The following is a 16,273-nucleotide window of genomic DNA, read 5'->3' as shown; positions in this document are numbered from 1 at the left end:
ATGTCGACATGGAAAGTACATTTTAATGCATTTGTATACGAAATATTGTGTTTTCCTTTTGCCTCAATGCCCTGCAATGTCGGTCTTAAACATAGGGTGGTGCACTTATCACACTCATCTTGAGGTAAATGCATAGGTTTATAGGCTATATTCTACAGAATCAGGTGATGCTCATAGCCCTTGTTAATGTATTCAAAGAATATTGAAAATGTGTTGTTTCACAAAGAAAGAAATATAACAGCATAGGCCTACTTGCCCCCCTCTTACAAAATGGATTGACAACTAATCAAGGAATGGAAGTGGTTTGGAAATTTCCCCACACATTACAATTTCTCTTATTCTCATAACACTAGCTAATACATGTAGCCTACCGATGCACTGATGTCCTCTATTCTTGCAAGCCAGAGATAAATCTGTCACAAAGGCTCAGTGCTGACAAGGATACACATCTTAACTTTGTCATCTTGGGCACTTTATCATTGCCACACAGACATATTCTCAGCATTTGTAAGTGCTAGGTATGCTGTACAGAATAATGGGAACAAAAACAACAGTGCAGTATATTTCCTGTCAGATGCTTTAATTCTATTGCATTTTAAATCCACAAATGTTAAATAATAAATGGAGAACAATTATTTCACAAGGATCTTCTTAAAGCCAAATGGAATCTACATTCAATTAATGTTCTTTATGTCTAACTTATATACAGTACATAGATAGATGTGGCTGAAAACACCATTTGTTCAGAACATCAACATTGTACAGAGGTAACATACTGTAGTAGGGCATAGTTAACATGTTGAAGGTAAAGGCAGCAAGGTCATGACACTAAAGACAAGGAATATATGTGTATTATATAAATGAAGTTCTAGCTAACTGTACTAATGTAGTACAGCATATAATAAAGCATAATAATAAAGTACAGCATTAAATATACAGAAAGATATGTATCATTATCTTGCATAGGAATTCATACTACATTATTGACATTCTGTTTTGCTATTAGCCAGGCACTGTTCCACCATATAGCTGGCCATCATCAATTTCAGTTCCGTTATTCGTTATGTTCAGTAAAGGTATAATAGTTGTTAATATTTAACAGCTAGCTGTAAATACTGTGCAGTTGCTATAATCATATCCCTGATAAGTCACTGTACAAGACCATTGCAGGTATTGGCAGCCAATTGTTCAGCATGCGGGTTACATTTCACATATTGTCATTGCTTTAATATGATTATTTTGGTTTCAAACTTAACAGGGAAATCATTTTACCAATCTATCATTACATTCAATAACAAAATGTTAACAAACGTAAACAAAGAGAAATTCATAGTTTTGCAGAGACTGTCTAAACCATAGTCCATTGCAAATGAAAAATACTAATTTAAAACACTATATTCATCTTTCATGAAATAAATAAATAATTTACTACTCATGGCAACGGGTATAAATGTGTCAGAAACAATAATTTGATGGTGTTAGGCACAAATAAAAGCTTTCTAGTTTCACAGGCTTATGTCGACAATAACATGCTCAAAGACCATAGTTTTCCCTTTGAAGCTGGAGGAAAATAAAAAATGACGCCGGTCAGTGGACACCACATTGAAAGAACGTGGAGACTGCACATAGATATCCTTGAACTTAGAGAACATTTTGATCTCCTCATCCCACAAGTAGATCTGTGTGAAGGAGTAATCACTGCCCAGGGCCAAGTAGTGCCTGTCCTTGAATGAAAACGGCTGGAGGACCATGGCGCCACGAGAAGGCAGGGCCTGCACCTCAGTGAACTGCTTGCTGGTCCACTTGAGGACTTTGGAATCACCGATGTAGCACGTCATGGCCAGGTAGAGCTCCTCGTCCACCCGGAAGGCTTTGACCGCCACCACGTCGTCAACATTTGGGATTTCGTTGTGCAGCTGGAACTTCTGGCTGCTCTTGTTCCACAGGTAAATGACGGGCGCCTGAGAGCGACTGGCCAAGATGAGGTGGGACTTCCCGTCTAGCTCAACGAACTCGGCGTCCGTATCTCGGAACCACTCGTGGAGGAACTGGTAGGAGTAGAAACCGGTCTCGTTCCGGTCCGTTTGGTCGTTCCACTTGTACAGAGTAGATAGGCCTGCCTTTGAGCTGTCCACAATGATGAAGTACCACTCGCTGGCTATTTGGAACACCTCAATGTCATTGGGTTTGGAGATGTTGAAGACCTCAATGGTTTGGAACTTGGTGAACTTGTTTTGCTGATCATCAAACTTGTAGATGTGGGATCCGCCAAAGAGCTGAGTCACGATTACCAAGACGTGGTTGTCAATCAGAACAGACTTGCATCCAACAACAGACTTTCCTGGAGTAATATTTAAATAATTAGTAATAGTGAAATTATGAATGAGAACAAAATGAAATAAAATACAGTCAAATTATCAAGTCCTATAAGCTCTACCACTACTCATGTGATGGAATAGCTCACTGACCCAGGCCCAGTCTGATGACCTGGAAATTATTCAGAAAAGAGCATGCTACACCATCCTAGGATGATACTCCCCTTATACTGAGGCACTTGAGATGAAATAACAACACAACTCTGCACGGATTTCGCTGTCAGCCTCCTAAAATCTAAATTCAAAGACTGGCTACCCCCTGACGAAACAGTGACAGGCAGGAACACCCGCAGCCAAAACCAACTGACTATACCAAAGTCTAGTACTGAACAGTACACCCTATATTTCTGCTCATTGATTAAGGAGCCGCTTTAAGACGCAGGACATTTTTTATCAAATGTATTTTACTTACACTTTTTATTTCGTTACTCTTATCTTAATATTTTGTATGCTGATGTATTTCAGTTTATATTGACTGCTATATGAGCGTAATAAAAACTTCAACTTGAAAATAATGTTTCTCAATATACATTCACACTGGATAAGTTGTTTTAAAGTCCTGGCCAGTCAAATTTGTGATTTCTATTGAATTGTGTGTGGATTTAACAACAAATGTAAACTGAGTGTAAAAAACATTAGGAACACCTTCCTAATATTTGCTCCAGAGTTGCGCAGCGGTCTAAGGCACTGCATCTCTGTGCAAGAGGTATCACTACAGTCTCTGGTTCAAATCCAGTCTGCATCACATCCGGCCGTGACTGGGGAGTCCCATAGGGCGTCGTCCAGGTTTGCCCGGGGTAGGCCGTCATTGTAAATAAGAATTGGTTCTTAACTGACTTGCCTGGTTAAATCAAATTTAAAAAGTTTTTACAAATGAAAAAATATTGAGTTGCACCCTCCTTTGCCGTAATTCGTTGGGGCCTAAATTCAATTTGTAGGGGCATGGACTACAAGGTGTCGAAAGCATTCCACAGGGAAGCTGGCGCATGTTGACTCCAATGCCTCCCATAGTTGTGTCAAGTTGGCTGGATGTCCTTTGGGTGGTGAACCATTCTTGATACACACGGAAACTGTTGAGTGTGAAAAACCTAGCAGCGTTGCAGTTCTTGGTACACTCAAACCGGAGTGCCTTGCACCTACTACAATACCCCTTTCAAAGGCACTTAAATATTTTGTCTTGCCCATTTACCCTCTGAATGGTACACATACACAATCCATGTCTCAATTGTGTCAAGGCTTAACAATCTTCTTTAACTTGTCTCCTCCCCTTCATCTACACTAATTGACGTGGATTTAACAGGTGATATCAATAAGGGATCATAGATTTCACCTGGATTCACCTGGTCAGTCTATGTCATGGAAAGAGCATGGAAATGTTTTGTAAACTCAGTGTATGGTACAACTGATAAACAAAACAAATGGACGGTGAGATTTCAAGTATATTTAACTAAACAACAAGGATAGGCCTACAATCAATACACTTTTATTTTATTTTTTAAACAAACTTGAAAAGAAATCAAACCTGTGATGTTATCGAAAGGCCTGAAATTCATTTCAATGTGGTCCCATTCCATGACCACACAGCTGTTGTAATTGGGGTCAGCCATCGCCACATAAATGTCCTCCTTATGGGAGAAAATGTCAGCAGACAAAGCCTGGGTTGGAATGGACTGATGACGGACAAAGTCTGTGGGGCAGAAAAGGAACCTAACATGATGAACACAACACAAAAATGTGTACAGAGGAGACCCTGATATCCACACAAGGCCACAATAATCTGGCAACTCTCTAATTAAGCTACAACAAATTAGTAATTAAATATAACTTGAATTTGAAGAATTAAAGCCGCCATTGTCCATATTGGTAATTTTTTGTTAATTATTCAACAGCAAAGTACTGATGCTGCCCAATACATTATTACAGAAAGTAAAATGTATTTTACCATGTAAGAGTTAAAAAGGTATTTGTGTTGTTACAAGAAATCTGATCAACTGCTGAACAGACAACACATATGGTGTGAAAGGACTGTGTGTCATGAAATCTTTGTGTATCACAATATGTAAATCAAACATGGTTCATAGTATGTAGAGCTACAGATGGCAAGTGTGCCTATAAATAAAATAAAATGCCTATAAATAAAATGCATAACTGTATATTTGATTCCCCCTCAACACACACACCAAAATTATAATTCTTAAAAGGAGAAATAATATAAATTTGTTGGGTGTGACATTTATGTTTGACTGAAGTGTGGAGGTGCGCTGGTTAAATTACCCGTGGAGATACACTCGTCTGGTGGGATGGGAAGGTCGTTCAGGCGTTTGCCCTTCATTTCTATGGGACCTGCGCAGTTGACATCCGATACGGTAGCGTTGGTGTTTTTCAGCCACATCATCAGCCACTTGTTCTCGCAGTCACACTGAAATATGTTGCCTCTCAAATCCCTAACATGTGACAGAGGATGGATGCAGTAACATAAACGAATCCACCAAAAGATAGAGTGTGATTACTTAGTAAAAGGCAAAGCTTAGGGCATTCAGAGTTAAAATAATGGGGAACATGTATACCATCCAGTATCCTCACATTGCAAGAAAATAATGTCTGGACTGTCTAGAGGCTAGTGTCCTGGACACCAATTAAAGGGATAGTTTGGGATTGTGGCAATGAAGCCCTTTATCTACTTCCCTAAAATCAGATTAAACCTAACTCTAACACTTTTTTCAAAACAACCCCTAGTCCCTTTCCTTAGCCTCTTGTGGGTTTTCAGATTTGATGAAACATCATGTTGATTTCACCTATCCAATCTCTCTTCAGATGGACTTAGGGGAAAGGGGCTGAAGTTGTCTCTGGACCAGGTGTAACATCCCATACACCTTTTCAAATGCCAAAACAACAACACATTACGGGCAAAATTTTGCATGAGCAATTGGCAGTTATGCACAACATTAAATAACGTTTTTTTCAAATTATATTGCACTGCATATTATAAATGTGGAGCTCTACAATGTTTTTCACAGATCTGTGCTCTGTTCTGTGACAAAAATGGTGCCCTATATGCATGCGGGACTAAGCTTGTCCCTAGTAACAATTTTGTGCTTAAAGAGTTCTTTAAGCACAAGCAGCATTCTGACTGAAGTAGCTGAGTATAACAACCATTTCCTGTTAATCTCATTAAAAGCCTAATAAGAGCGGGTTGCCAACTGTCAATTAGAGATGTTTGGTGCAGTGTCAGTGCTGCCTCATAGAAACCTGTGGTCCTATAAGTGATTGCTAGCTAGGTTTCTTACTCACAGCTCTAGCAGGGAGTCAAGATCGTGGAAGAGATCCCTTGGCAAAGCCCTCATGTTGTTGTTAGCCAGCGACCTGCGAGAGACAGTGCGGCAGGAGACGGTGAGAAAAATAATGTGTCATCATGGAGAGAGATTCTTGGGTGGTTGATTGAGATGATAAAGATAGTAGAGAATAGAAATGATAGAAATGGTAGAGACAATAGAAATAGTAGATATAAGAGATTGATAGATCTGATAGAAATGACAGAGGTGGTACAGAGAGATGATCAGGAAGATTGAAATGATCGCACCAATAGAAATGATTGAAAAATGGAAGAGATGGTAGAAATAGTACAGATGATAGACATGATAGAAAATAGAGATGGTAGAGATTATAAAGATGGAATAGAATAGAGATCGAGAGACAATAAAGATGGAAGAGATGGCAGAGACAGGGTCTGTCTGAGTTTAGTGAGGTTTGGACGGGGGGGTTAGGGGGTCAGCAAAAAGTCGATCTATAAACATATAGGCTGAATCTCAAACCAAACACTTGAGTACTTCGAGCACTTACAAGTGAATTGAGTCCATCTAAAAATGCTAGTCTTGAGTCATTGATGGCTCCACTGCGCCCTTTGGAAGCCTCTTTATTGAGTGGGTATCCAACGCCGATTATTTTTTTTTGCAACTTTCTCACTGTCTATCCGAGTATGCGTCTGTGTCTTCCCCAGGTTCTCAGTACCCATGTTTCATAGCAAGTGAGTCATGGTACAAGACAGATTGCAGGAGGCGATTCTCGCAAATGGATTTAGAATTTTTGAATATTGCTAAGTGGCAATTGGGACATGGAGTGCGCATTGTCCCAATGCTCATTTTGGCCAAAACACGAATAATCACTATCGAACACAACACCACTCAATAAAGGACTTAGTGGCCAAGTGTTTGGTTTGAGATTCAGCCATAGCCTATTAGCTATAGAATTAGTTGCAACACATTAAGTCACAATAACTCAGCACCAGGATTCAAAACTATAATTGAATGCGTACAAAGGAATTTGTAAGCAGAAAAAGTATTTTATGAACAAAAAGTAAACAAATCATTTTTGGGGGGTTGCAGTTTTACAGATAATTTCTTACAATTCTAAATGTTTTGTCATGGATGGGGATAATTTTTTGCAGTTTTAAAGCACCTTTTCTGCAATTCTACACATTTTGTCATGACTTATGCCATGCTAATATGATATCTGAGTGGAAGTGACTAACAAAATCAACGGGGGCCCCCTGGAAGTCAGGGCTCCTGGGCCGGGTCGGGAATTCGGCCATGATTACTGCAATTTTATATAGCTGGATAGACTAACTAGACTAATTTACCAATCAAAAATGTTTTAACTGATTTGGGCTAATTGAGTGACTGTCTGTGAGTGACATATAACAAAAGAAAAACTGCCAATTCACGACTAAGTTTCAAAATTGCACATTGTGTATTCTACTATTCTAACTCTCAACAGTAAGTTGAGACCTTGACTGAGGTCCTAAAAAATCTCTCTCTATATATACACTACCGTTCAAAAGTTTGGGGTAACTTAGAAATGTCCTTGTTTTTGAAAGAAAAGCACAATTTTTGTCCATTAAAATAACATAAAATTGATCAGAAATACGGTGTAGACATTGTTAATGTTGTAAATGACTATTGTAGCTGGAAACTGCTGATTTTATTTATGGAATATCTACATAGGCGTACAGAGGCCCATTATCAGCAACCATCAGTCCTGTGTTCCAATGGCACGTTGTGTTAGCTAATCCAAGGTTATCATTTTAAAATGCTAATTGATCATCAGAAAACCCTTTTTCAATCATATTAGCACAGCTGAAAACTGTTGTGCTGATTAAAGAAGTAATAAAACTGTCCTTCTTTAGACTAGTTGAGTATCAGGAGCATCATCATTTGTGGGTTTGATTACAGGCCAGAAAATGGCCAGAAACAAAGACCTTTCTTCTGAAACTCGTCAGTCTATTGTTGTTCTGAGGAACGAAGGCTATTCCATATGAGAAATTGCCAAGGAACTGAAGATCTGATACAACGCTATGTACTACTCCCATCACAGAACAGAGCAAACTGGCTCTAACCAGAATAGAAAGAGGAGTGGGAGGCCCCGGTGCACAACTGAGCAAGAGGACAAGTACATTAGAGGGTCTAGTTTGAGAAACAGACAAATCCTCAAATGGCAGCTTCATTAAATAGTACCCACAAAACACCAGTCTGAACGTCAACAGTGAGGAGGCGACTCCGGGATGCTGGCCTTCTTCTAGGCAGAGTTGCAAAGAAAAGGCCATATCTCAGACTGGCCAATAAAAAGAAAAGATTAAGATGGGCAAAAGAACACAGACACTGGACAGAGGAACTCTGCCTAGAAGGCCAGCATCCCGGAGTCGCCTCTTCACTGTTGACGTTGAGACTGGTGTTTTGCGGGTACTATTTCATGAAGCTGCCAAGTTGAGGACTTTCACACACTTAACAAGATAATACGTGGTTATCCCTACTGCCTCTGATCTGACAGGCTCACTAAACACAAATGCATAATTTGCAGATTATGTCTGAGTTTTGTAGTGTACCCAGACAGGGTGCCGTCTGCTTTGCTTAATATAAGGAATTTGAAATTATTTACACTTTTCATACATAAGTATATTTTATCAATTACATTTACATTTACAATTATATTTAGCACCAAATACTTTTAGACTTTTACTCAAGTAGTATTTCACTTTTACTTGAGTAACTTTCACTTTTACTTGAGTAACTTTCCATTAAGGTATCGATACTTTTAATCAAGTATGACAATTTGGTACTTTTTCCACCACCCGTCTTTGTGAGATGCAGAGCAGGTGAATGGATGATCTCCCCATGTGTGGTTCCCACCGTGAAGCATGGAGGAAGAGTTGTGAAGGGGGTGTTTTGCTGGTGACACTGTCACTGATTTATTTAGTATTCAAGGCACACTTAACCAGCATGGCTACCACAGCGTTCGGCAGCTGTACGCCATCCCATCTGGTTTGCGCTTAGTGGGACTATCATTTGTTTTTCAACAGGACAAGGACCCAACACACCTCCAGGCTGTGTAAGGGCTATTTGACCAAGAAGGAGAATAATGGAGTGCTGCATCGGATGACATGGCCTTCACAATCACCCGACCTCAACCCAATTGAGATGATTTGGGATGAGGTTTTTTTCTTTTTTCTTCTTCTTTTTTTTCACCTTTATTTAACCAGGTAGGCTAGTTGAGAACAAGTTCTCATTTGCAACTGCGACCTGGCCAAGATAAAGCTTAGCAATGTGAACAGACAACACAGAGTTACACATGGAGTAAACAATTAACAAGTCAATAACACAGTACAAAAAAAGGCGAGTCTATATACATTGTGTGCAAAAGGCATGAGGAGGTAGGCGGATAATTACAATTTTGCAGATTAGCACTGGAGTGATAAATGATCAGATGGTCATGTACAGGTAGAGATACTGGTGTGCAAAAGAGCAGAAAAGTAAATAAATAAAAACAGTGTGGGGATGAGGTAGGTGAAAATGGGTGGGCTATTTACCAATAGACTATGTACAGCTGCAGCGATCGGTTAGCTGCTCGGATAGCACATGTTTGAAGTTGGTGAGGGAGATAAAAGTCTCCAACTTCAGGGATTTTTGCAATTCGTTCCAGTCACAGGCAGCAGAGTACTGGAACGAAAGGCGGCCAAATGAGGTGTTGGCTTTAGGGATGATCAGTGAGATACACCTGCTGGAGCGCGTGCTACGGATGGGTGTTGCCATCGTGACCAGTGAACTGAGATAAGGCGGAGCTTTACCTAGCATGGACTTGTAGATGACCTGGAGCCAGTGGGTCTGGCGACGAATATGTAGCGAGGGCCAGCCGACTAGAGCATACAAGTCGCAGTGGTGGGTGGTATAAGGTGCTTTAGGACAAAACGGATGGCACTGAGATAAACTGCATCCAGTTTGCTGAGTAGAGTGTTGGAAGCAATTTTGTAGATGACATCGCCGAAGTCGAGGATCGGTAGGATAGTCAGTTTTACTAGGGTAAGTTTGGCGACGTGAGTGAAGGAGGCTTTGTTGCGGAATAGAAAGCCGACTCTTGATTTGATTTTCGATTGGAGATGTTTGATATGAGTCTGGAAGGAGAGTTTACAGTCTAGCCAGACACCTAGGTACTTATAGGTGTCCACATATTCAAGGTCGGAACCATCCAGGGTGGTGATGCTCGTTGGGCATGCGGGTGCAGGCAGCGATCGGTTGAAAAGCATGCATTTGGTTTTACTAGCGTTTAAGAGCAGTTGGAGGCCACGGAAGGAGTGTTGTATGGCATTGAAGCTCGTTTGGAGGTTAGATAGCACAGTGTCCAAGGACGGACCACAGAGTGAAGGAACAGCGTCCAACAAGTACTCAGCATATGGGGGAACTCCTTCAAGATTGTTTGAAATTAATTCCAGGTGAATTTGGTTGAGAGAATGCCAAGAGTGTGCAAAGCTGTCATCAAGGCAATGGGTGACTACCCTGAATAATCTAAAATATACAATATATTTGTATTTGTTTAACACTTTTTTTGGTTAATACATGATTCCATATGTGTTATTTCATTGTTTTGATGTCTTCACTATTATTATACATAGTAGAAAATAGTAGAAATAAAGAAAAACCCTTGAATGAGTAGGTGTGTCCAAACTTTTGACTGGTACTGTATATTTTTTAAATTCTAAACAATTACAGAGGTCCGGACCTTGGTGTTTTCATATGCAGTTACAGCCCTGGGTAGAATAGAGATGGTAGAAATGGTATCAGCAGACTTACAAATGAGTCACGTCTCGGAGACCTCTGAGGGCATTTTTGGCGATGGTCTCAATCTTGTTGCCTTCTATGAATCTGTTAATCACAAATGTAATAAATTAAGGGAGTAATGATGTTACTTTAGCTGTCTTTTGAGCTTGTTATTCACTTTTAAAAACATCAAGTTACTTATTTTACAAAAGCTAACAACTTTTGGTTTTATATGACACAAATTAAGAAAAAATTATGGCGAATTACAGGTATCACATTACACTAGTGCTCCATAGGCCACCTTAAAATGTGTTTAGACATTGAAGATTAATTCAGATGTTTGTTAATCATACAGTCTCTGCAAAAACAGTTGACTGAGAAGAGAAAGCCAAATTAGTTTGAACCAAATACTCACAAATATTCAAGATGAGGAAGGCCATAGAATGCATCATCTTTGATGGTGGTCAATGAATTTGAATTGAGAAGCCTGAGAAAATAAGAAAAACATGATACGTTTTGGGTCATACTAGCCAAAATTACATAGCATATTCCACTTTTAACATTTGGATGGCAAATGTTACACTTATTAAAGATGAAGAAAAAAATGATTAGCAGCATGGATGCAATGAGTTGTGTGCGTGTTAGGGCTTGCATTCGTACTCGCGCAAGTGTGTGTGTGGTTTCAAGTGAAGAATTGAAATGATTACTGTCGTAATCATTTTCATGGCTCCGTCATAATATCTAGTCATTTAGTGAGTGACGGACCATTTAGTGAGTGACGGACATTCGATCGGCAAGACACAATGACCAAACAGACTATCGAAGTCATTGAAATACTGTTCATAAATAAGGCAGTTCAGTCTGACACAACTCCCTGCATGTGTCTCTGTCTGATATAGTAATAATTTATGCCATTTAACAGAAAGCGACTTAGTCATGCATACATCCATTGTACGTTTGGGTAGCACCAGGACTTCAAACCACAGCCCTAATTTAGCAAGCGTCATGCTCTACCAACTGAGCCATACAGGACCACAGCCTCATCAGAATAGCATTTACAGTTAGTGGTGTAGGCCTGCATTGCTTCATCCATGTATAGGTTACTATAAAAACAAAGTATTCTTAGGTACTTGCTGAAAATGTAAATGATGTGGCTACGTACAGCAACTGCAGAGATGGCATGAGGGAGAACATGGCCTCTGTGATTTCTGCGAGGGATCCATTTACTATGCTCCTGGTGGAAGATCGACATAATATTGACAATATGAAACCAGCATTAACCTATTAATATGCTTCAGTTGTCTAAGTAGTCTGTAACGAGGAAATCATTGACACAAAAACAGTGGGTTAGGCTACATTTGTAACACTGAAGTCATTACAAACTTCATGTCATTACACAATTCATGCTTGCACGTTTTTCAACATTCCATGTGATAGGCCAACTGTATTTTCCTTTCACCTATGTGTGACGATGAATAAATTGAGGACAATACTCACAGTGAGTTGATGTCATTCGGCATAGTCCGTGGTACACTTGAGGTCCCGACACAGATAATGGTCTCCCTGGAGCACGAGCATCCCGAAGGGCATCGAAAAACCTTTTTAGGTGCAGCTAGACTGGCTTGACCGAGACACAGTATAATCAAATTTATCCATAACCAATGCTTCGAGGCTAACATTTTTTTTTAAATGTATGACAATGGCAGAGAGTGACTTCGATGCAATCCACCTCTCTCTCACCGCTCCGTGCCTTGACTACAGCAGTGGACAGAAGAACACCTGACATAAACAGATTTTGCTGCAGATGCTTTCCGCAAGGCTTCCTAATTTCGCATCCAACGCGATTCAGGAATATTTCCGGGATTCCAGGCTACGGTCGATTAAAATATTTAAAAAAATGTTGATGATAATATCAGTAGTTAGCCTTCTTTCAAAGCTCCAATAGGTGAGAAAGTTGGCACATATGTGCGACAGACTAGTGATTTTTGAAGTCTTGACATGTGCAGCGGAGAAAGGATAGTTTTTTTGTTTTTGAAAATAGGATTGTAGTGTAGTTATGTTCTCAAATAAATTGTCCCCTTTTTTCCCCAACACATAAACCTACGTGTCCGCCATGGCAATATCTGCTTTTTGTCGGGATACATTTCTCCTTTAAAAATAGGCTAAATAGGATACTGTCTGCAATTATGTTACAGCTCCTTGTTTAAACTAAACAATTTGTGACCTCTCTTGAATGATTTAGTACATGTCTCGTGATCTCCAATATCTCGCCCTTATATATTTGTTTTGTCTGATGCCTGATTACAACTAAATTCATGGGCCATCCTAGTTGTTCAGGATATGGTTGATTTACAGGTGTAGGATTTTAATTTGACCAATAGGCCTATTGTCGCAGGAAAATAAACCTACATTAGGCCTAACAGGATTTTAAAGTTTAGTCTATAATGTTGCATGAATCTATTATTTCTCCAAAATTATGCTTAATGAAAAGTGCAATAGCCTGCTAATATAACCGTTGTTATTGCGTGTTTTCAGTGAATTTGTGTAAATCATGAAACTCATGCACTTTATTTCATTTTTACTTTAGTGTATTTCGTAAATATTTTCTTAACTCTATTTCTTGAACCGCATTGCTGTTTAATTTGTAGGAGGGTTTGTAGGAAAACATTTCATGGTAAGGTCTACTACACCTGTTGTATTCGGGACATTGGACAAATAACATTGGATTTGATTTTCCTGCAGTGCAGAAAAAATCCCAGCAACAAAAGGGTGATCACATTAAGATCCTACACCAGTACAGACGACAAGGAAGGATAACTACAGGAGAGACAGATTCATGTCTAACTCCTAGACTAGCTTCTAAGTCATAAACCCCACCCATATTTACCATTTATTTTCATCAAACTGTATTTTAAATCTAACCTTAACTGCACTGCTAACCTTATGCCTAACCCTAACCTTAAATTAAGATGATTTCAATTAAGATAATTTTTGTAGCCAATTTTACTTTGTAGCTGTGAATCTCAATTAGTGTCTGTGGAATCTGACTGTGTTGATATACTGTAGAAGCTAGTGTAAACAATGAGGCAGGTCCAGCTCAGGTGACTACCTTAGATCAAATGTAATAGTTCTACCTCTAGGCCGAGACACATTTTACATTTGAAACCATTGAATACTCTGTATAGGCCTTTAGGGCTGTGGACTTGTTAGCAACTCATCCTTTTGATTTATGACCTCTATATCATAACCTCTGCTAATGTAATCTATTGACAACCCTAATGGCATTGTGTCTGAAATAGGTAAGATAAGATGCATTAATGAGAAGTGTGCACATTAAACATTTATAACAGTAAGTGCTCTGGCTATATAGGGCGGCAGGGTAGCCCGTGGTTAGAGTGTTGGACTAGTAACCAGAAGGTTGCAAGCTCAAACCCCCAAGCTGACAAGGTACAAATCTGTCGTTCTGCCACTGAACAGGCAGTTAACCCACTGTGCCTAGGCCATCATTGAAAATAATAATTTGTTCTTAACTGACCTCCCAAATTGTGGAACCATTGATAAAGATTAGCAAAAAGACTGAATAAAATAAATAGTTCAAATACTGAGCTCTTAATGTATACTACAAACATTTTGAAAATGATATTATTTTTTCTACTAACAATAAGTATTCAGACCCTTTACTCAGTACTTTGTTGAAGAACCTTTGGCAGAAATTACAGCCTCTAGTCTTCTTGGGTATGACGCTACAAGCTTGCCTCACAGATCCTCTCAGGCTCTGTCATGTTGGATAGGGAGCATCGCTGCACAGCTTTTTTCAGGTCTCTCCAGAGATTTTCGATTGCGTTCAAGTCCGGGCTCTGGCTGGTCCACTCAAGAACATTCAGAGACTTGTCCCAAAGCCACTCCTGCATTCTCTTGGCTGTGTGCTTAGGATCGTTGTCCTGTTGGGAGATGAACATTCACCCCAGTCTTAGGTCCTGAGAGCTCTGGAGCAGGTTTTCATCAAGGAACTCTGTGCTTTGCTACATTCATCTTTCCTTCAGTCCTGATGATTCTCCTAGTCCCTCCTGCTGAAGCACATCCCCACTGCATGATGCTGCCACCACCATTCTTCATCGAAGGGATGGTGCCAGGTTTCCTCCAGACGTGACGCTTGGCATTCTGGCCAAATAGTTCAATCTTGGTTTCATCAAACCAGTGAATATTGTTTCTCATTGTCTGAGAGCCTTTAGGTGCCTGTTGGCAAACTCCAAGTGGGCTGCCATGTGCCTTTAACTATCAGAAGCTTCTAAAGCCATGACATAATTTTCTTGAATTTTCCAAGCTGTTTAAAAGTACAGTGAACTTAGTGTATGTAAACTTCCGACCCACTGGAATTGTGATACTGTAAACAAAACTATAGTTTTGTTGGAATATTTACTTATGTCATGCACAAAGTAGATGTTCTTTCCGATTTGCCAAAACTATAGTTTGTTAACAAGAAATTTGTGGAGTGGTTGAAAATGAGTTTTAATGACTCCAACCTAAGTGTATGTAAACTTCTGACTTCAACTGTATGTAAGAATTTTGTTCATCGACTACAGCTCTGTCTTCAAAACCATAGTACCCTCCAAGCTCTTCACTAAGCTCAGGTCCCTGGTTCTGAACCCCTCCCTGTGCAACTGGGTCCTGGACTTCCTGACGGGCTTGCCCCAAGTGGTGAAGGGTAGGAAACAACATATCCGCCACGCTGATCCTCAATACGGGGGCCCCACAGAAGTGCGTGCTCCCTGTTCACCCATGACTTCGTGGCCACGCACGTTTCCAATTCAATCATCAAGTTTGCTGACGACACATCAGTGCTAGGCCTGAAAAACAATAACAGTGAGACAGCCTACAGGGAGGAGTTGAGAACCCTGGCGGAGTAGTGACAAAAAGATAACCTCTCCTTCAACGTCAACAAAACAAATGAGCTGATTGTGGACTACAGGAGACAGTAGATAAAGCACGTCCCCATCCATATCGAAAGGGCCACAGTGGAGAGATTCAAAAGCTTCAAGTTCCTCGGTGTGCACATCACTCACAACCTGCCCCTCTTCAACCTCAGGAGGCTGCAGAAATTTGTCTTGGAACCTAAGACCCTCACAAACTTCTACAGATGCACCATTGACAGCATCCTGTCGTGCATCCTGGTACTGCAACTGTAACATCAGCAATCGCAGGGATCTCCAGAGGGTTGTGCGGTCAGCCCAACGAATCACTGAGGGCACATTGCCTGCCCTCCAGGACATCTACTGCACCTGGTGTCACAGAAAGGCCAATAAGATCATCAAGGACCTCAGCCACCCGAGCCACAGCCTGTTCACCCCACTATCTAGAATGTGGAGACAGTACAGGTGCATCAAATCCCGGGAACAAGAAATTTAGAAACAAATTCTACCTCCAGGCCATCAGACTGTTAAACATTCACCACTAACCTTAGTTACTGTTCTCAACCAGTTACCACCTGCTACTCTACTCTGCACCTTAGAGACTGCTGCCCTATGTACATAGAGTCATTGAACACTGGTCACTTTAAAAAATGTTTGTCACGACTTCTGCCGAACTCGGTCCCTCTCCTTGTTCGGGAGACGTTTGGCAGTTGACGTCACCAGCTTTCTAGCCACCGCCGATCCATTTTCCATTTGTTCTGTCTTTGTCTTTTTCACACCTGGCTTCACTCAACTAAATTACTTGTTTATTATTTAACCCTCTGTTCCCCATGTTGTATTTGTGAGTGATTGTTTATTGTATTTTCGGTCTGTCATGGTGTGCTCGTGATGTTACTTTGTATTT

The 16,273-nt window shown here is 40.2% G+C and overlaps 1 protein-coding gene across 1 annotated transcript; it reads right to left on the bottom strand.

Annotated features, from left to right (window-relative positions):
- Window positions 1–571: 571 nt before the first annotated feature.
- On the bottom strand, window positions 572–12,201 carry LOC135506473 (leucine-rich repeat LGI family member 2-like). The gene is made up of 8 exons (XM_064925853.1): window positions 11,957–12,201; window positions 11,622–11,693; window positions 10,875–10,946; window positions 10,493–10,564; window positions 5,667–5,738; window positions 4,650–4,819; window positions 3,898–4,062; window positions 572–2,341 (listed from the first exon to the last, which is right to left on the bottom strand). Exons 1-8 carry the CDS (start codon window positions 12,136–12,138, stop codon window positions 1,506–1,508), a joined length of 1,641 nt encoding a protein of 546 aa, XP_064781925.1. The 5' UTR covers window positions 12,139–12,201; the 3' UTR covers window positions 572–1,505.
- Between the last annotated feature and the right edge of the window lie 4,072 nt (window positions 12,202–16,273).

The sequence above is a fragment of the Oncorhynchus masou genome, chromosome 20 (genome assembly GCF_036934945.1).
Source record: "Oncorhynchus masou masou isolate Uvic2021 chromosome 20, UVic_Omas_1.1, whole genome shotgun sequence".
NCBI classification, from domain to species: Eukaryota; Metazoa; Chordata; class Actinopteri; order Salmoniformes; family Salmonidae; genus Oncorhynchus; species Oncorhynchus masou.
Note: the sequence above shows the minus strand (reverse complement) of the source record. Positions and strands in the feature narration are given on the sequence as shown.